The sequence below is a fragment of the Tenrec ecaudatus genome, chromosome 1, assembly GCF_050624435.1.
Source record: "Tenrec ecaudatus isolate mTenEca1 chromosome 1, mTenEca1.hap1, whole genome shotgun sequence".
In the NCBI taxonomy this organism is placed as follows: Eukaryota; Metazoa; Chordata; class Mammalia; order Afrosoricida; family Tenrecidae; genus Tenrec; species Tenrec ecaudatus.
Window position 1 is genome coordinate 10,935,224 of NC_134530.1, and position 20,839 is coordinate 10,956,062.

A 20,839-nucleotide genomic window follows, 5' to 3' on the forward strand; every position below is an offset into this window, starting at 1 on the left:
CCTCTAGTGGCCACAGAAGGGAGCGCATCCTGTCCTTAGAGTTGAGACGAGCGCGCAGACCCCAGCTAAGCTGCTGACAGGTGCTGGGAGTCACCCCACCATGCTGGGGGTCAGGAAAGGCTTCTGGGGGGAGCTGGAGGGACTGGGTGGGTGGTCCGGCGGCAGGGGAGGATGCCCCTGGCTGGAGTGAAGACCCAGAGGTGGAGTGAGGGGGTGTGACTGAGGAAATTCACTCCTGCTAGGAGTGGGCGGCTTTGCAGACCTTGAGGAGATGCTGACAAAAGTCCCCTTTGGGTATGAGACCCACTTGTGAGTGGTGCAGGGGAGGGAGGGACCTAGATACACCACGACGCACGCGGAAGTCTACACGAGACAAAACTTTATTGATGAGGGGGCTTCCCGGTGAGGCGTTTGTGGGCCCCAGGGCAGGGCCTGTAGCACCATGATGTGGGGAAGCTGGATGGCAGGCCCCCTGGGGCAGGCAGGGCTGAGGCTGGCTTGAGTCTTACCAGTTCCTCGCCACCCCTGCAGCTGGTCTGGCCAGGGGGATGGTGGTGCTAAGCCCCCTCCTCCCAGCTCGGAGTGGAGGGGGACGGACAGTGGTGGGGACAGAGCACCAGTAGACCCCCCCTTCCCTTCCCCCCTCTTCACAGTACATATTCCCATCAAAGGGACTCCCTAGGGGTGGGGGGTAGGGCATCTTAGGGAGAATAGCTGTCCCCGCCCAATCCCATCCTGGAGGGGTGTGTGTGTGTGTCTTACCATGTGAACTGGGGTGGGGGGCTGAAGAGGGGACCTGGAGGTGACTAGCTCCTCCCCATCTCCAGTTTGGGGTCCCGCCAATAAATAACTTCAGGCTCCACCCCACCTTACACCTCCAGCTTCCGCTTGCTCCACCCCCTCGACCGGCCCAGGGCAGATCTCACACTCAGCGCCACCACCCCGCCTCCCCTCCCACCCCGCGGGCGCCCAGCTGTGGCTCCAGGTGCGGCGCGTCTGTCCCCTAGCGGCCCTGGCAGGTTTTACAGCACATCTGGCGGAAGTAGGCTCGGCTGCAGAACTGGAATTTGAGCACCAGGGGGCAGTAAGCGACCTTGTTCACATCCTTGCACTCTGGTTGTGGAAGAAAGTGGGGGCATCAGGTCTGCGCGGGGCGGGGGGGGGGGGGCTCCTGCTTGCACAAAACTCTGCTTCTCTATGTCACCCACTTTCAACTGTCAAAAACCCAAGCCAGTTGATAAGGACTCCTGGCGACCCCATGTGTGTCAGAGTAGACCTGAGCTCCACAGGGCAGCTTTCAGGTACCCTTGAACATCCCACCTTTCTGTGAACGGCCAGGTGTGTTTACACTACCTAAGAACTCCTTCAGCTTACAGTACGGCCGAAGTCGTCAGGAAGGGGTTTGGTGGTTGCCCCATGTATGCAGGTAGAACTGGTCCATGGGGTTTTTAATGGCAAGGATCTTTCGGACGCAGAACCCCAGACCTTCCTTCCACAGTACCTTTTGGGTGGGTTCTAATGGTTAACCATTTCACCGAAGGACCTTGTCTATATAGCACACGGGTGCACTTCATAAATATTTCGGGGCAGATGGCTTGGTGGAGACAAGGGAAAACATTGTGACCATTTGGGAAGTTATAGGGTCCCTGGTCCCGTTCCTCCAAGCCCTCCCGTGGTGCCCTTGCTTCTGCGCAGTGCCCCCTCAATCGTGGTTTGCCCACCCCGTCTCCTGCCCGTGTACCTTCTGGGCCATCCTCAGCGGGCGCACTCTCGCACTTGGCCTCGCACTGCTGCGTGGCGGGCGGTCTCAGCGCCTCGGTGCATTCCCGCGATGGCTGGCCCATGTGGCTGGTGCAGCGCACGGGGCGATGCTGCTGCCCGAAGCCACACTGGGCAGAGCACTGTGGGGAGTTGCCATTTGCCTGCCACGCCGCCCACTTCCACCCTGCCCCCACCTCCTGCCCCCCTAGGCACGCCTTCTTACCTCGCCCCACTCGCCGGCTACCCAGCGGGCTGGGGGGCAACGACGCAAGTTGCAGCGCATGGTGGCTGGTGGCTTGGCTGCGGGGGAGCAGTGCGCAGGGGGTAGTGTGGCACGTTGGTCAGCGCTCTTACAAAGGACCACGCGATGGCGGAGGCCGGGCCCACAGCTGGGGGTACACTGTAGGTGGAAGGGGCGTTCCACCCTGGTCCATAGCGTGCAGGGCGTTGGCACCCCGGGTTGCCACAAGCATGCAGGAAGAGGTCAAGTTGGGGGTGAGGGCATCTCACTGATCCCGTTCAAAGGTCAACAGGAAGCTTCCTAGGAGGAGCTTAACCCTGGGACCTTGAGCACCCCAGTGTCTGTTCTTTATGCGCAGGGGCAGGATGGGCGCATGAGGGCTGGGGAGAGGGATCAGTGGCTGACCTCAGACCAGTCAAGGGCGGCCCACTCCGGAGGGCAGATGGGACCCTGGCAGGCCTCGAGCACAGGAGGGCGGGGCTGCGTGCATGCGCTGTCGTCCAGAGCCTTCTCCTCCGCAGCGGATACGCGGCGTTGGCACACAACAGAACGGCTGCGCACTCCGGCGTCACAGCTGCGGCTGCAGCGCGACCAGTTCCCTACAACCCAGCTGCAAGGGTGAGGGAGGATGGGGTGGGCAGAGCTCAGAGAGGTCACGTTGCTTCCCCCAGGTCCTGAGGCACCATCACCTCCGTGGCCCCTGCATCCTTATGCAAGCTGGCACCAGGAGGGCTGTTGCCCAGCCAAGCGCATGCTCCTGAGCTTAAGAGAACTATCCCCGGTGGGCAACTATTGGTCTTCTCCACAGTAGTGGACGCAATCCACTAACGGTGCCTGGAAGCAATCCAGTAGCGGCCCAAGCACTTGGAACGCCAGCCTCTACAACCTGAGAACTGAGAGGCGCTAGATGGTGCCCGGCCACCATTACCAGCCACTTTGGAAAGGATCACATCCAAGGGTCCTGGACTGGATGGAGTGGGCGACAAATGTGGAAGGAGACTCAAACTCATGAGCCCATCCTTACTGGTTGGATGGAGACCTGGAGACCGTGAGATGATGGGGCTGGAACAAAACTCACCCCCCCCCCTTCAATTTTCCGCAAACAACCAACCGAGAGAGCTATCAGCGAAACAATGACAGGAGGGAGGGTCTACACACTCCCTAGAATCATAAACCGTTTGCGATCCAAAGGGCAGCCCAAGGTCAAAGTTGGAGCCCTGGTAAGGAGGTGCCTGAGGGCACTGTGTGGACTGCACTCAGTGAGGGGGGACAACTCGCATGTCGGAATGGAAAACTGATCACCTGGTCTGCAAACCGTCCCCCAATTCACCAGAGAAAATTAAAAGAGAGGGAAAAAACGGAAAATTAAAAGAGAAAACAAGGGCACGAAAGCAAGCCTATGGGAGCGACATTAATGGAAGGGGAGATGCTGTCGTCTGCCTCATGGTTGGCTTATCCAGGGAGCACCACTTTCTGACTCTTACTCAACTTGGGGGTGCACTATCACCCCAGTTATGGAAATATTGTCACCTGACCCCCTCAAACATAGGAATTTAGGGCGCACCACCCCCCTCAATGCCCACCAGATCTGTTCCCTATTCCCAAGGGCACTCCCCCCTACCCTGGGTGGCCCCTCACACTTACTCTGGTGGGCAGGGCTCCGTGTTGCAGGCACGCTGCCTCTTGGGCAGCTTGCTGTGGGCGCTGCAGTGGTGCGGGGCCACGGCCGCTCTGTCCAGCTGGCTGCGGCACTCTACCGCCTGCACCTGGCTGCCTGGGGAGGGGCGAGAGGCCCCGCTCAGTCCTGCCGCCCCCACCCCTACCCCCTGCCTGGCGGTCCACCCCACCAGCCCTCCCCACACAGCCTCACCACCAGCACACTGAGCAGAGCACTGGGTCCAGGGCGCGTAGTGCCAGGAGTAGGGTGGCAGGGCATAGCGGGCGATGGGCGCGTTGAAGCGGTAGCGAAGTGGGGGCAGTTCTGTCCGTGCCAGCACCTGGTGAGTGGGACATGGCAGTGGTCACACTGGGGCTTCAGGCAGGCTCAAGCCCCACCCTAGACACCCCCATTGTTACCATGACAACAAGAGATACGTTGATAGGTCCCAAGGCTTCCAAGCTTTGAGTCTGCTCTGGCCCCTGTCGGAGCTGAAAGGTGGTTCCAGCCAGGGGCAGACGGTGGGGCTGGGGGGTCCCAGGAAGCCCTTCCAGCAGCAGGGACTCCTGGTCCCCCTTCAGGGCTGGGAGATGGTGCAGGGGTCAGAACTTTAGCCTCACTGGTCCCCCCACGCCATGCCCCCCGAAACCCAGCGTCACCCTCACATTCAGCTCACCCAGGTGACTGAGGGAGAGGTTCAGGTCCTGGATGAAAATGTGGACGGAGCCTTTGGGGATCCAGACGACTTCCTGGTACCCTGGACAGTGGCATTCAGATGTCAGAGGTCCATTCCCTTACACCTGCCTCCTCCCCCACATCTGCCCCCCCTGATGACTACAGATAACCATAGGGAGCCCCCCTCTCCCCCGAGTCCCTTAAAAAACAATTATTGTCAAGTCTATTTAGACGCTTGGCAAGCCCGCATGCATGGGTCAGGGTTCTTTTTTCCCCCAGTGCTGAGTTTTCAGAAGGAGATTGCCAGGCCTTGCTTCCAAGGTGCCCAAGATGGACTTGAACTTCCATCCTCTGGGTTAGCAGCGAGCACATTCAGCATTCACACCACCCAGGGCCGTCCTCCCACCTCCCAACTGACATCCCAACCAGCAAGGTCTAGCACCAGGGCACCGCCCAGCATCACTAGGGAGATGTTCACTAGTATCTCTGAGCCAGACCTGGGGGCCCCCAATTGGCGTATGGGAGGGAAGCTGGGGTCTCTCACCGGCCCCCAGCAGGGCTAGGTTAAAGACCCCCTCGATGGTCTCGCAGGCACTCCCGTCACCACCACACACACGACACTTGTCTTCACGCAGGTCAGAGCCCAGGACGCGATCACAGCCCACATGCTGGAGAAGGTGGGGGCGAGGCTCAAGGAGGTGCCCACAGACACCCCCCTCCATGCCTCCATCCCCCGGGCATCCCCTTCCACCTTGCACTCGCCGCTGACGCAGATGTCCACCGTGTCTGGGCGGCAGGGTGTCCCATCTACCACGGCTGCTGCCCGCTCCGTGTAGAAGTTGAAGCCCTCGGCGAGGCACGTGAGGGAGCAGGCCTTCACGCCCCCTGGGGGGCACGGCCCCGTCACACCGAGGGCCCCGGGAGTCCGGCCAACTCCCCGGGGGGTGGGGGTGGGATGGGTGGTGGGTACTCCTAGTGTCCTGTTGTAGCCCGTTCCTCGGACTCTGGTCAGGGGAGGGCTCGGGGCAGACCCTGAGATGCAGCCGGGCACACCCACACTGTCCTCGTAGCCCCCCACTCACCTCCTCTGTACGTCTTCCACGTGTAGAACTTCCCTCGGAAGGGGACGCTATCAAATTCGGAACATTGCATCTCCCTGAAGTCCTGGGAGCCTGGGGGACAGTCCTGGGGCACGGGAGGGACAGAAACCAGTTATGGGATACTAGTGTCAGGAAGAAGCCCCGGGAGAAGCTTACGTTGTTGGCTCTGGGGTGGCAGACAGTGGCCTGGGCTAAGATGGATGTGAGGTGGAACTCAGTGTCTGGTACAGTGCAGGGGCATTCCTGCCTTCCATGCTGGGGACCTGAGTTCAATTCCTGGTCAGGGCAGACACCACCATGTGCAGTGGAGGCTGGAGGGTTACTGGGGTGCTGGACAGATTTCAGTCGTGCTTTCAGAAGTAGATGGACTAGGAAGACACAGCCCAGTGTTCTACTTCTGAAACTCAGCCTGTGAACACTCAATGGACTCCCATCGTCCAACCACACCCAGTAACAGGGACAGTGCAGGACTGGCAGCATAGGTCCTCTGGTGCATGGAGCCCAATCAAATGAAAGCAACAGGTGACAGGTGGGGCAAGTTGGGAGTGACACCGAGGCAGCCGACAGTGGGGGGGCTTTCTGGAGCAGACTCTGGGTTGGGGGGTTGCATTCTGTTCAGTACTTTATGATTATCAGGGGCCTAGAGGGATGATCTACCACTAGCACTCAGCCACGGGGAAACGCAGTGCTTAAGGAGCAGTGGACCCTGGAAGAAAGGCCTGGCGATCAATCGCTGACGGAATCAGCCAGGCTGAGCTTGAATATGTTAGGATGTGGAAGATTATTATGAGACCAGAAGAAATGGATGGTGCCCTGCTCCTGAGCACTGGGGCGGAAGAACCAACAGGTGGATCCAGTTTAAAGAAGGCACGATGTGGGACTGAATTTCAAACCCATATGGAAGCCAGACTCCCGCGGCTCCATGGAGACCGAGGAACCCCTACATGTCATGCTTGGAATCTATCTTTGCCTTGAGCACGGTGCTCCCGGGAATGATGACCTACCTGGGGCCGAAAGGTAAGGGTCTAAATAATGATGGAACAACACGGCCTGTGGGAAGTGGGTAACCAACCAGAAAAATGGATGTCGGCTCAGTTGCAGACTGCCACCAAGAATAATAAAATATCAAGGCAAAAGAAGAGTCAGAAAGGGTCAGATCCCTGGGGCAGGGGCAGGTATTGCAGGGGAAGCTATTTTCCTGTGGGTCGAAGGGACCCTGGGCACCGGGTTTAAGGAGACTCACATCCATGTTGCAAGACCGGTACCGCCGTCTCTCGCCCAGACAGTACTTGCCCCCTATGGTTGGCCTGGAGGACAGAGGGGAAGAGACAGATGGCGTAGGAGACGGGGCACACAGGGTGGGGACCGCGGTGGGCTTCAGAGGCCTGACCTTGGGCTGTCGCAGTGCCGGCTGGAAGAGGACACGCCACCGCCACAAGTCCGGCTGCAGTCACCCCATGGGGTCCACGAACCCCAGGCTCCATCTACACCCTCTGGGCGTGACCCGAAAGGGACACATACTCGCTTGTAGCACCACTGTGGGAGGACAGGAAGGGAACCAGGGGTGACTCCAGACCCCTCCTTGTCCCAGTGGGATGGGCTGGGGCCTGGGCAGGTAGGCGTGGCTGGAGTGCAGGGCAGGCCCAATCCCCAGACAAGTACCAGAGGCGTGGCTGGCGCTCACCCCCTTGTCGATGGTGTGCGTCTGGCACAGCGTACCCTCGGCGGCCGGGATGCTATTGGTGATGCACCGGTTGCTCTTGCTCAGACACCACAGTTCGCTGCAGACCTCCTGCGGGCCAAGGCGCTGACTCAGGCTCGCCCTCCCTTCCCCCCTCCCTGGGCTAGGGAGAACCCGCCAGGGAAACGGCCCCAGCGCTCTGGTCCTGGGTCTTGGTAGGTCTTCTTGGGTGCCCTCCACCACCAAAAGCTATGCTTATGAAGCATACCGATGGGTGTCATGGGCACCTTTGGGCAAATTGTCCCCATCACCCTGTGAGAAAACTAAGTCCCAGCCACAGCTAACGACTGTGCAACCACATTCTGTAATTCATACCTGATGTCTCCTCCTAAGGAGGGCCAGGCAGGAATCTAGCTTCCTTCTGGAGACACTATTGGCTCTGGAAAGTCAGGCCTAGAGGTGGCTGAGGTCCAGGGCTCAGCTGGATGGCCCTCCTGGTTCCCTCACCTGCCCTGGGTGGCCCCTGAGGTGTTTAAGCAATTTCAGGGGATGGGGTGTGTGGACCAGGGGATGAGGCTAGCTGCGCCTATGTGAGGTAGTCGTGTCTTCTTCCTCCAGTGAAAAACCAGCCCATTTTCCTGTTTGAATTCCGCCTGGGCTGGCAGCAAGTTCTGTCCTTGGCAGGAAGCTGGTGCAGCCCTGGCAGGTTCAGCTGTGGCCTGACCGAAGGCTCTCTACCTTCCATAGGGTCAAATCCATAGGCTCCCCCTCTGAGATGGGGAGACCCATCTGTGCCTTTTATAAATACACCCACTCCACTCCTCTCTTTGGGCTGAATCCTCCCACACTGAGACTTTGCGGTTAGGCCCACCATGACCCCAATCCCACTTCTGACACCTCTTACAGAGAACCCACTCTTCTGGCTATTTCAGGCCTCTTCTCAATAAGGGGCTGCTGTGGTCTAGCCGAGTGAGTTTCTGGCCACTCCTAAAGGCCCGAATCCAGACAGATTCCTCAGCTACAGGATGACCAATATAATGCTTGCGTTCTGTGAAGGCTACTCAGGAACAGTGACCACAGCCATCCTTGGTCCAGATCCTTCTGTATGTGCATGCAGTCAATAATTCTCCTAATCCAATAACTAGTTAACAGCAACCCAGGCTTGATGCTCTGACAGGTTCCCTCCTCTCCTTATGTTTAGAATTTGGAATCAGAGAGGCTTGGGTTCAAATTCCTGCCCGGTCACGTCCTGGAACTGGGGTCATGGACAAGCCCACCTCCTAAGGCTGGTCCCCTCATCTGTACCATGGGGACAGACTGCAGGCCCACCCGGGGTATAGAGATGATCCAGACAACATGCTTAGTGCAGTGCATGTGCTCTGAGAACACCCAGCACACAGTAGTCCTCAGGGGTAGCTTTGGAATCCTTTAGGGCTTTGCCGGGAGAGCTCTAAAATCACCAGCTGAGTTAGGGCTGGGGTGGTGGTGGGAGCGTGGGGATGTTGACAGGCATTGTGCCAGGGCTGGTCTCCTTGTCTTGCCATGTCAATTGTTTGGTGTTTGAGAGCCAGGAACATGAAGCAAGAACATTTCAACAGCCGGCAGCTGACTGTCGTAGCATTAGCTCGAACCTGGCCTACACACTTCCCCTGGGACCCTTTCAGTTGCGAGGGTGTTAGAGAGTTGTGGATGGGCCCTAGCGGTCAGCACTGTTTTAGGGAGCTGAGGGACAGACCCTGACTGAGCAGTGGCTCGGGGTGGCAGGGCAGGAAGTCGACTAGATTCCAGTATTGAAGGGGGAGCAGTTGGTATGACTGTGGGGCCTTGGCTCCCTATCTGTGGGGCTTTGAGAACTGGGTCTAGACCTTGTGGTGGTGGTGGTGGGAAGGGGCAATGATCAGCAGCCTCCGAGCCCATCTGGTCAAGGACAGGGGCCAGGAGGCTCGTGGGGACATGGGAGTTAAGACAGGGTGTCCCTGTTAGGTGTGGTCTGATGTTCTCCCCAGGGAGGAAGTGGGCCTGTCCTCAGGGGGAAATTACCTCCACCCCATCTGGCCATTTGGTTAAAAACTGCCCGATTTTAAGATTTCGGCCCTTGCCCACCGGTGGCTTTCTGAGGGCTCTCTCCTGTCTAGCACTGAAATCTGGACCAGCCTGGAGAACCATGAGACCCACTCTGGAAAGGCCTGTTGTTCTCAAGGGGGATCTGTCTCAGACATCGGTCTGTCTACCTTGCCCCCAGTGGGGTCACCCCTCTCCCCGGTGGCCGTGCCCTCTCCCCTCCCAGGAAGGAAAGCAGGAAGGCTCTCTCTACCCCGTATTTACACTGGCGCGATTTGACTCCATGCTGGAACCGGCACTGCTCATCCGCATCGTAGGCCTGGCCCGGCGCCACCGTCGGGTACACAAAGTCCCGTCTGGGGGGCCGGTTGTTCAGGCACAGCCCCAGGCCCGAGCTGCGGCGATAGGGGGCCAGCTGTCACATTAGGGGACACTCCCCCAGGGAGTGGCCCTTATCTCCCCAGCGGAAGGATCCCTTTCTCGGAGCCCGTCCCCCACCCCGCTGCCGTGTGATAGCAGTCCCCATCCCTGGCAGGCCAGTGTGTGTGGGGGGGGCGGGCGGGGGGGTCCTCACTCCAGGAAGCTGGTGATGTAGTCGCGGCTGCAGGATGACCACACGAACGGGTTGGTCTTCATCGTGATGTGAGCAGCCATGAGCTTAGCCGGGTCCTGACCGCGGGCCCCACAGCTGTTCCCCACGCCGTCATGGTTCATGCCGAACCTGCGGAAAGGAGCGAGCCATTGGCTCTGCAGGCTGTTGGGGGGACCTGCCCAGGCCCGCGCGCATCCCCGGGCCTCACGTGTGTCCGATCTCATGGGCGATGGTAAACGCCGTGGCCAGGCCGATGTCTTCGTTGATGCTGCAGCTCCGCTCCCTCTCGCACATCCCTCCCACCGGGGCCAGGCCTGGGAAGGAGCGTGTGGGTGGGGCTGGGGGCGTGGCCTGCTCTGGCCACACCCTCTGAAGGCTCCCCCAGCCCACTGCCTTCCCAGGGGGGCCGTCACCTCTAGGGGTCAGGTACCTAGCGTGCCACAGGGCTTGTTCTTGTAGATGCAGATATCATAGCTGTGGAGGGAGAGGGAGAGGAGTCAGGAGACTGGGTTACCTTCCTAAGCCCCTGGGATCTCCCCACGCTTATCTTTGGGGGCTGAGCGTGGCTTGGACTCAGCCTTACGCACTGCCTGCCCCCAGCTGACTTCCGGGATGCCAAGGGCATGCGCGCGACCAAATAAATGAGCGGATGGAAGAGAGTGTGAATGCATCAGGGCCCAAATGGTCTCATACCCCCGCCTTCCCAACATATGCCCCGTGGGCCCTCCGGGTCCCTGGCTCACCTTTCCACCCAGCCTGTCTGCCCCTCGCAGCTTGGACCGTGGTGGTCCCTGGCCCTCGGCCTGGCGCCCTGGGCACTCACCGTGTGATGAGTACTGCCGTGTCATGGTTGGCCACCCCGTTCTCTGGGATGGCGTTGCCATGGCCGCTGTGGTTAACGATGGATTTCTGCCACTTACAGAAGCTGTCCAGGGACTTTCCAGCATGGTGGGTAATCTCCAGGGTGGGCTGGGGGCGGACAGAGTGAGGCACATGGTGGGTACCAGCCACAGCACCCTCGGGTGCGCGGGCAATGCTGGTGTGGCGGGTACGGGGTGGGGCACCTGTACCTGGTCCTCTGTGAGGAGGATGAGACGTGTGACGAGGATGTTAATGTTGTTTCCCAGACTCGAGTCCTGGAAAAGTTTGGCAACCTGACCTCCAAGAAACAAGAGAGACCGAGTCTTAAGAGGAGCCCAGAGTAAAAACAAAGTCATAAAGGAACACACAAAACCCCCCAACAGCTGTCTCCTACCAAGCCCTCTACTGTCTGGCCAGCTTCGGGTGAAGTCAGCTGCACGGATCTGCTCACCCCCGTTTTACAGGTGAGCAAACCAAGAGAGGTTAGGTTAGCTGGTTGGCATCAGCAGTGGGATCCAAGGCTTATTACTAGCATGTTTCTTTTCAGCTCAATCCCACTCAAGTTTGTCCCCCTGCCTGCCCACCCTCAATTGGTGGCCTCGACGGTCTCACCCCGAGGAAGTCTGAGAGAATGTGCAGCTATGGCTGAATTCTAGTTTCCTAAGGGCATCTTGGGAAGGTGGGACCACGGAGAAACAGGAAGTTCTGGAGCTCGTGGTCAGAGGAGAGGAAGTGGGCCAGAAGATGGTGGGGAAACCAGGAGGCCAGGCTGGGCAGGAGCCCGGGGCATCACTGCCCTCTGTAATACCCCTCGGAAACCCTGGGGAAAGGTTTTAGGTAAAACTGGGAATACCTGGAAGGCAGGATGTGGTGCCCCAGAGACTGACACTGTGGGTGGTCTACTAAACCTTCTTGTCTTCCTATTCTGTGCAGTGAAGCAATCACTAGATTACCTATTACTAACACACCATCTACCAGTGTGTGTCAAGTGCTCTACCCGGCTTCCTTCACACCTATCCTTCCCCTGTGAGGTACCTACCAGTGCTACCGAGTCCAGACACACTCGCAAAGGCCCCATTATGTGTGTCAAGGGCAGAACTAGGCTCCACAGAGTTTTCAATGGCCGGTTTTTAAATTTCTTTTCTTCAACAGCAGACCATCAGGCCTCTCTTCTGGGTTGCCTCTGTGTGTACCCAAACCTACAACCTTTCTGTCAGCAGCTGATGGCCCCCCCAGGAACTCCACCCAGGGAGGCAGTTACCATTAGGATTGCACGGAAGGTCAATGAAGTCAAGAGTCTTGGTCAAGGTCTACTTTGACCTGGAATGTAGTGTATGTTTGTGTGGAGCCAGGGATCATCAGCTTGCATGCATTTACAGGGAGGCAGGCTCGGGGAAGCTAACCGAAAGGTCGGGGGTTCAAGTCCACCAAGTGCTCCTAAAGAGTCACCTGAATCAACCCAACCTATCACTGTTGAGTTGATGCTGACACATAGCAACCCTATAAGACAGAACGGAAATAGCGTCCCCTAGTGTTTCCATGGTTGTTGTCTTTGTGAAGATTACCAACCGTCGGCGGTTCAAACCCACCAGGTGCTCCACAGGAAAATGAAGATTCCCACCTTGGTAACCGAAAAGAGCCATCTTACTCTTTCACGAATGGCTTCCGTGAGTTGGCATCTACTCCATGGCAGTGAAGTTGTTTGGTTTTTTTTTTTGGGGGGGGGAGGCTTGGTTGAGAATTTAGCGAGTGCTCGTGTGTGTTGCTAACCTTACTGAGCGCCTGAAAGGTATGCTTTTTTTACGTGGCAGTAAGTATGTGGCACGTGCTGTGTGCTAAGCACTGTTCTCGGTGCTGTATCAGCCTCTTGCATCTTCCACACCCTTATCAAGTAGGGCCAATTCTCCTCCCCATTTCATAGATGGGCAAACTAAAGCTATAGTTGACAGCAGGCTGGCTAGCTCAAAGGTTGGCGGTTCAATTCCACCCAGAGGTGCTTTGGAAGACAGACTTGTTGATCCGCTTCTGGAAAAAACAGCCACTGAAAATGCGTGGTGTACAACAGCCTGGTGCTGACTCATATTGGGGGGCCGTCAGTGGGATCCACCTAAAGGCGATCTGACTTGTGTGTTGGTATTTGGTATGGGAGAAAGGCAAAGTATGCTGTTCCAGGGAACATAGCAAAAATACAGCTGTGATAGTTATGCAATTTCATGTCAACTACATAAAAGGATGAGGGGATGGAGTCTAGCCTGTCCATCAGGTCACAGCCTGATGTCCCCTCCTTGTGGGTGTGGCCTTCTCATGAGGATTCTGGGAACTTCCTCTCTCTTGACTCAGCCACCAGAAGAGGCAGGCCCCTCTCTCTCTGCTTCACGTTCCTATTGACAAGCCACGTGGAGCCACGTTAATGGCAGCCAGAGCCCATCGCCACTGGATCCACAAGACTTTGCACCCACCGGCCTGTGATGTTCCTGCATTCGGCATCATTGCATGTGTTGCATGAGTCTGAAGAGGAATTCATGGGCTAATATCAGACATGTGGGCTAATATCAAACTTATGGGCTTGATCTGGACCAGGCTGGGATGTTTTATTGATGCATAATTCCTTCTTGATATAAAGTTCTCTCTTACATATATACGAGAGTCAATGAAGTTGTTTCTCTAATCAACCTGGTCTAACACATTAGTGGAGATTTGAACTGCAGCCTCCAAGCTCCCAGTCACTGCACTCTGCTGCCCTCCTAGGTTCAGTGCCAGGTGCAGGACTCTGCCCTCACCCCCGCCCACTCCATTCGGTGGCTCTAGTCCAGGTCAGGGACGGGGTGGGGGAGGCACTTACAATGTTCATGACGGCCAACACGTACTGCTCCACGTCTCGGCGCCCATGGTACGCCACCATCATCTTATCGGCCACCACCAGTGTCTCCACGTAGCGCTCACGGCTGACTGAGCGCTTCAGGCCCGGCTGGCCTCGCTCCGTTTCATTCCCCAGGGGCCTGGCTGGCGATGGCTTCAGGGTTCGTAGCCACCACGGCCGCCCCTTCCAGGGCTTCTCATCTGGGGGATGCAGTACAGTGAGGGAGGTGCTGACCTTGTACCCTCCCTGCCTAGCTGGCTGTCTTTCTCACCAACTGCTGGGCTAGGCAGCTTCCAGTCACCCTGCTCCAGATGTTACTGCCCGCTCCCCTCTCTGACGGCGCGTGTGCCCGACTGGCTGCCAGCACTGCCTGATCGGATTGCACAAGTGTCCCACTCTCTGTTCAGGCTAACGCTATAGCGGCCGTTGCCACACTGGCTGTATCTCAGCTCAACTTCCCCTTTGATTGCTGTATGACAGCCCCGCCTACGCATTACCCAGCAACACTGCAATGTCTGTCTGAACCAGTGCACGACAGTCCCACCGACAAAGCAGTCGCTCAACAGCTCCTGGTGTCCCACTAAGTCCACGTTTGTACGACTCTCTCATTCCACTGCACATGTGGGTTGAACCGTGTGAACTGTGCACAACCTCCTGCCCTTGCAATCACGTAGCCTTCCTGCCAGCAGCCCCCGTCCCCAGAGCCTTGGGGGCTTCTGCCCTGATTGTGCTACATAGCCTGACCGTCCGCACTGCCCCACATTATGCCACCCGCCCACCTTTGTACAGGCGGTTGTCACAACAGGCTCCTCACACACTGCCTGTCACCACCAGTCTGACGGTTCTGTGTGTGTGTGTGTGTGTGTGTGTGTGTATGTGAACTTGGCGAGGCCAGGGTGCCCAGCTGTTGGGGAAAACACTGGTCGAATCTCTGGTGTGCAGATGCCCATGGTGTTCTCTCCAGTGACCCATGAGGACAGCCAGCTCCTTTCCATGACAGTCATCTTCATGTCTATTTACCTTCCCTTGCTGGAGAGAGCCAATCTCAGGAACATTTAAAGGATCCGGCTGCCTACCTTTGCCTCAGCTGAGCTGCTGAGCACCTGTTCTGTCCGCCCTGAAGACCAGGCATACCTCTCACTCCACAGGCTGTGTCCAGGTGCGGGTGACGCAGGGAGGAGCGCTTGTACACCACGTGGGGGCCGCTCTCCTCTGGGCCTTGGGATCCCTTGGCCCCACCTTGCAGGGGCTCAATCAGGTACTCTTCCTCGTCGGCCACAATCAGGCCATGCTGTGGGGTGGAGGGTGAGGCAGGCAGTTTGAATCAGTTCAGGTTCCCAGGTCTATGTCCCTGTCGGGTCATTTTGTCCACTCCTCCTGGGGCTCCTCGGCCCTTTCTTTGCTGACTTCTCAAGATGGCTAGTCAGCTTGTTAATTTCACAGCTGCACCAAAGGCTACATGTTTTCCTCAGAGTCCTGCTATAGCTCTACCCTAAAAGTGGGGACCCGCTGAAAATACTTAAAATATTCCCATCATATCTTTCTCTGAAGCATGGGACGTGTTTCTTATTTCAGATCTTGTAGTTAGCTGCCATCCAGCTGATTCTGACTCCTGGCAACCCCGTGTGTCCACAACAGCACTTCTACACAAGGTTTTCAGGGCTGGGACTTTTGGGAAATAGATTGCTAGGTCTGTCTTCTGAAGCTGGAAGTCAAGTGCTGGTATCTACCTATCCCACACATATCTCTCTCCCCAGAAACCCTCAGCTCACCAGGCCCCCACAGGTGCTGATGGCCACGTGAGAGCTGCCCGCTTGACCCTGCAGGTGCCCGGCGTAGAGGCAGTGGCGCCGGGCAGCCTTCTGCCAGGCCAGGCCCTCTCGGGTCCAGTACTCCACGGAGATTTGCCCTGCCAGCAGGCGGGGGCTGTGGGTCAGGTTCAGCAGGAAGTGGGTGCTGGGTGCAGCCACCTTGTAGAAGAGGCGGGATTCAGCTGTGGCCCTGGTGCCCCGGCGCTGTCTCCGGGGGGCCGGGGGCGTGAAGGCCAGCAATGCCCCATTGTGGTCCACACGGGTGGGGAAGGTGATCTCATAGCTTCCCAGACTGGACAGGAATTCATCTGTGGGTGAAGGGTGGGGCAGGGGGTACTGGGATTAGCCCTGGGGTTGGGCCATGGCACCTGGCTGCTGGGATAGGTAATACTGGCTTCACTGCCACCCTGTATGGAGGTCACCAGGTGTAAGACTTGGGTCTAAGTGAACCCAGGGCCATCCCCCAGGCCCCACTGTGTTAACCTGCTCCCTTCTTGCTACCCTTGTTACCTTGACCTTGAGACTGGACTACCCTGACCTTGAGACAGGACTGCCATGACCTTGGTGTTACAGTATCCCTACCTTGAGAGTGGAAGGCCTGCGGTGCAACCTGGAAGGTGAGGCCCAGCCCCAGGGCAAGGGCCCAGCGGAGGATCTGGCAGGCGGGAGCCATGGCGGCCACGTGTCCACATGTCTCTCTCCAGCCCTGGCTGCCGGCAGCCCCCACAGCGCTGCCTCCCCTCTTCACAGCCTGGGCAGCATCCCTGGGCTCCTGGTAGGTGGGTGGGAAGTTGAGGTCAGGGGTAAGCCCAGCTGCCCAGCACAGCTGCCCAGCCCATGCCCAAACCCTGAAGATTCCAGAACTCTCGATTGAAGACTGTGAAGGCCCCTTCCTCATTCCGGGACCCCAACAGCAACCACGTTGCTGTTTATGCAGGGACCCTGACACCTGTCCCATGGAGTTCTCTGGGCTGTAACCTTAACTGAATCCTGGCAGAAGCACTGTTAACAGGCGAGGGTCAGTGTTTCAGAGCCCCAAGAGACCCCATGTGTGAGAAAAGATCCGAGGACCCCACTCCCATAAAAAAGAACCAAGTCCAAACAAAAGGCCCACAAAGGCTCACTGTCCGCCCCGGAGCTTCTGATTCCTAGCGACCTCACAGTGCAGGGTAGAACTGCCCCCACGGGGTTCCTGAGGCTGCAGATCTTCACACCAACAGACAGCCTAATTTTTCTTCTCTGGAGCAGCTGGTGAGTTTGAACTCCTGACATTTCAGCGAGTGGCCTAGTGCTTAACGCAGGCTTCCTGCCCACCTGACACACACACCAGGGCTCTTCCACGGAAGATGACAGCCTAGAAACCTTGAAGGGGCATTCTGCTCTGTCCCGGACAGTGGTGTGAGCTGGAACCCACTCAACAGTATGCGCCACCTGACTTCAATGGAAGCAGACTGCCAGGTGTTCTCTTCCGGGAGGGCTGTAGGCGTTCACACTGCCCACCTCTGGGTCAGCGGTGGAGTGCAAACTCTTAGACTGTCCTGGCAACTCAACAAGTACAAGTTCATTTGACTCAGTCTACAGAGGAGGACACAGCTCTGTGATTCGCAGGATCCCACTGCTAGAAACGAGTGGAGTCTGCAACCCATGCCGGGATTGGGGATTGGTTTGCTCTGCGGTGTCCCTGCCCCATAAGCTCACTGTCCCGGAGTGATGGAGGGCAGACAAATCAACCAAGAGACCCAGGTGACAAGTTCAGATGGTCGGGCACATTCTTTAGAAGCAGCCAGGGGTGTGAGGCGCACTGCAAAAGTGCACCGGGTGGAAGGAAAAACCTGTGCAAAGGCCCTGGGGCAGGGAGGGGCTGGGTGACGGTCCCAGACCACAAGGCTAGTACGACAGGAGCCAAGAGGGTGGGAGACAGGGACAGCGGCAGCAAGGACAGGCTGGCATGGGATACACGGGAAAGCTATGGGTTTTTACCCCAGATGAAACTCAAGATTCACTATCTCTGGACCCCCTGCCCTTCTATGGACTTCTGCCCCGGGGTTCACCCCCTGCCCCCCCCACAAACCACGTGGGACCTGCTCCTGCAGCCTCCCTTCCAATTATGCCCACAGTTCTGAGGCTCCAGACCAGCCTCTCTGCAGGTCTCAGTTTCTCTGGTCCCTGCCCTGGGACAGCCTGCCGCAGACACCACTTTGGGCCGCTGCCTTGTGCCAAAACCTCCCCCTGCCCCCACCCTCTTCCTCCCTGCAATTTCCCCCTTAATCACACACTGTCTTGCTTTCTTTGCAGCGTGGCCAAGTCTGAGCACAGCAGTCGGGCCCCAGGCGGAGGGAGCCTGCGATTCTCCAAGAGGCTGACCTGAGAGTGACATGACCCGCTTCTCCTTGCACCCCGCCAGCGACGGGGAGCTCACTCCCCGATGTTCCCAAGTGTTTGGCTGGGCTGGCGCCTGCCCCTTTGTTTTTTCCTGAGTGGGCAGGGCCTCAGACAGCCTGGTGCTCAGCAGGTCTCTGAGTGGGGGTGGGGGGGGGCCTCTCTGGAGATGAGGACAGGGGAAGGGACAAAGAGGAAGAAGCCTGGTGGTTTTCAGGCTGAGCTGGGTCTGGGGACTCCGGGTCTCCTCCCTCCTTGCGCCCTGGAGAACCTGCTTTCACACCTGGACTCCCTGGTAGGGTCCCCTTATAGTAGCCCATAATCGGCTTCCTGGTAGGGCTCCCTCACCCCCATGCCAAGGTGGCAGCATTCACTTTGCAAGCCCTGGGCCAAGCATCCATCGTCTGCCTCCTCCTCCGTCAGCAGCAGCCCTCTGAAGACAGACCCTTGGCTCCCAACAACTTCACAGACTCCTTTTGTGTTTCAGGTCAAGGGGGACATGCGGGGGCAGGGCCAGGGCCAGGCAGGGGAGGGGCCTAGGGAGGCCGTGCAGGTCTGGTCAGAGGCAAAGGGGAGCAGCTTATGGGAAGGGGGCCCAGTCCTCGGGGCAGGTTGGAGGGGGCAGATCAGGGTCCCAGGGGAGAAGATGAGGGTCCCCCAGGGAAAGTGGGGACCAGGGGGCTTCAATCAGGAAGGGCTGGGGGCTGGGATTTGGGCAGCAGGGGGCTTTGAGGTAGTACACTTGTGAACATGTACATGGGGATGTGCGAGTGTATGAGAGGTGTGTGTGGGGGGGCTTTGAGGTAATATGTGTGAGCCTATGCATGTAAGTGTGTTGAGTGTACGGGAGAGTGAGGTAGTGTGTGCCTGTGTGGCTGGCCCTCCATTCCCAGCCCCTCCTCCAGAGGCAAGAGGGAGTTGGAGGCGGGGCTGGAGTGGTTGCTGAGCCGGGAGGAAATGCCGGCGGAAACAGCCCGGAAACTTCGGCTCCATCCCATCCCGGGGATCCTGGAGGGACCAGGGCTCTAGCAGACCTCCCGGTCGGGGTCGGAGGCAGTGGCTGCTCTGTGGGGGCCAAGGCCTGGACGTCCAAACCTCACCGGCCTGCAGCCTCCCCTGGGCACCTCACATCTGGCTACATCTGGTTGGGCAGCAGCTTCCGCGGAGCAGCCCAGTGCAGACAAAGGCCTGGCGGCAGGAGGAGGGGGCCTCTGGGCGCCTCGGCTGGCTTCCCCCACCCTCCCGCCACTAATTAGAGGCTCTGAGCCCGCCGGCCTGGAGACAGACGGAGAGAGACAGACAGCAGTGGCCTCCGTGACCCGCTGCGGGGAAAGTGGGCAGCGCGGCTCAGACCCACACCCAGACCCAGATAGACACACACAAACTCACAGACAGATAGGCACACACACAAACACACACATAGACACACAGATACAGACAGACAGACACACAAACACACATAGACACTCAGATACACACATACACACACTCAGATACAGATACACACACACACACATAGACACACACCGACTCCCACAGACATGCACACACTGATGGGCACAAACTTGCCAGAGGGTGGACGTCACCTGCACAGCCCAGGGGCAGAGGTTGGAGGCAGTGGGCAGACCCAGACACATCAACACAAACGACACACTCACATCCAGACAACACAACCCCTCACTGCCCAGACGAATGTGGGCCCTTCCACACTCAATTACAAATAAACACAAGTCCAACCCAGATCTGTACACAAATGCACCACTTACACCCCCAGAGCTAACACAAACACTCTCAGCTACACAAACCCTCATCACCACGCACAGCGGGGCACACTAATTTACATACACAGGCCGGGGACAAACACCAAGCCCCCCCCCACGCCCAGCCCTTCCCACACCAGCAGCACTTACAGGCCTTTACACACTCGACACACACGCAACTGGCACTTGCACACGAGCTGTGCAAAAGTTACCCACGTCCACACTCGGGTTTACGCTCTTAACACCTCCATGGTCACACACATGCAACCCCCCCAAAAGTCGTATCCATATCGCCTGACACACAAAGACACACACACACACACACGCACACACACACACACGCAGACACACCCCACTTAACGCAGACGTGGATGCCTGCACACCCGCCCAGGCAGGCGCTCCCACCAACGCCGGCGCCTCCGGGTGCTTGCCGCTGGTGGGCATCCCCCCATCAGCCCCGGTGCGGACCCCGCGGGCGCACGGCCGGACCCGCCTTACCTGCGGCCCGCCGCCCGCCGTGCCCGCCGTGCCCGCCGCCGTCTCGCCGGCCCGCGCGCAGGAAGGGAGGGAGCGGGCGGGCGGGCGGGCGAGCGCGGCGGCGTGGCCGGGGGAGGGGGCGCGGGCCGGGCTTCCTGAGCCGCCTGCCAGGGTTATAAAAAACCCCCAAACCGCGCGGCCAGAGCCCCGCCCGCCGCCGCCCGGCCTGCGCCGCGGGCTGGACTCCCGCCAGGGACCCGGGCGCGCGGGCGGCCCCGCCCGAGGACGGCGCCCCGCGGGGGGGGGGGTGCGTGTGCGAAAAAGGTGGGGGAGGGGAGGAAGGCTCCAGTGGAGGGAGGGCGAACTAAGAGGGGGTGAAGCGAGGTGGAGGAAGGGAGGGGGTATGGGGTGGTAGGGGGAGGGGAAGATTTGAATGGGAGGAGGTGGGGGCAGGGGGGCGGGAGGGGGAGGGGCGCTCGGGTGGGGGAAGGGAGCGCCCACTCCCTCGCCAGCAGCGGCAGCATCAACAACAGCTGTTATTTATTGAGGGCTGGTCGGCGCTCAAACAAGCACTTATGGGGCGCCTCCCGTGTGCCAGGCACCGTGCCCAGGCGGGCGGGGGTAGGGAGCCCGCCTCGGCCCGCCCTCCTGGAGTTCTCCACTGGGGGGTCTGCCCTACCCTGGGCCTCTCTGCTTCATCCCTGTCACTGGGGCCTGGGCCTTGGTGAACCCATTCCACAGGTGAGGAAACAGGCCAGCAAGGACCCCGAGTGGACGCGGGGTGCGGGCAGGGACGCTGAGTGTTCCATCAGTAGGGCCACACATGGGCTGATGTGGGAAGCGGGCTTCAGGCTGCTGTGGAAACCCAGGTGTCTGACTGCCCGGTGGGGCTTGCCTAAGGGCAGGTGGTCAGGATGGGTCAG

The 20,839-nt window shown here is 58.7% G+C and overlaps 1 protein-coding gene across 3 annotated transcripts; it reads right to left on the reverse strand.

Moving 5' to 3' along the window:
- Nucleotides 1-362: 362 nt before the first annotated feature.
- On the reverse strand, nt 363-20,092 carry ADAMTS10 (ADAM metallopeptidase with thrombospondin type 1 motif 10). Of its 3 annotated transcripts, none has more exons than XM_075546374.1 (25): nt 19,938-20,092; nt 15,883-16,072; nt 15,262-15,608; nt 14,624-14,780; nt 13,472-13,689; nt 10,839-10,922; nt 10,592-10,737; nt 10,199-10,242; nt 9,977-10,082; nt 9,751-9,897; nt 9,430-9,571; nt 7,119-7,226; nt 6,825-6,970; nt 6,678-6,741; nt 5,417-5,519; nt 5,086-5,219; nt 4,879-5,002; nt 4,336-4,416; nt 4,079-4,242; nt 3,873-3,999; nt 3,647-3,776; nt 2,408-2,612; nt 1,985-2,161; nt 1,742-1,901; nt 363-1,113 (listed from the first exon to the last, which is right to left on the reverse strand). In XM_075546374.1, exons 2-25 carry the CDS (start codon nt 15,971-15,973, stop codon nt 1,004-1,006), a joined length of 3,315 nt encoding a protein of 1,104 aa, XP_075402489.1. In that variant the 5' UTR covers nt 15,974-16,072; nt 19,938-20,092; the 3' UTR covers nt 363-1,003. The 3 variants fall into 3 exon arrangements, with proteins under 3 accessions (XP_075402489.1, XP_075402480.1, XP_075402472.1); XM_075546365.1 differs by lacking the exon at nt 19,938-20,092 and adding an exon at nt 18,028-19,905 and having other exon boundaries at nt 4,097-4,242; XM_075546357.1 differs by lacking the exon at nt 19,938-20,092 and adding an exon at nt 18,028-19,904.
- Nucleotides 20,093-20,839: the final 747 nt, after the last annotated feature.

Coding starts and splice junctions, on each gene's coding strand:
- ADAMTS10 (XM_075546357.1), bottom strand. Junction 5,003..5,085: donor GCGTCAGCGGCGAGTGCAAG/GTGGAAGGGGAT, acceptor CACCTTCTCCAG/CATGTGGGCTGTGATCGCGT. Junction 4,000..4,078: donor ACGTATCTCTTGTTGTCATG/GTAACAATGGGG, acceptor CCCACTCACCAG/GTGCTGGCACGGACAGAACT.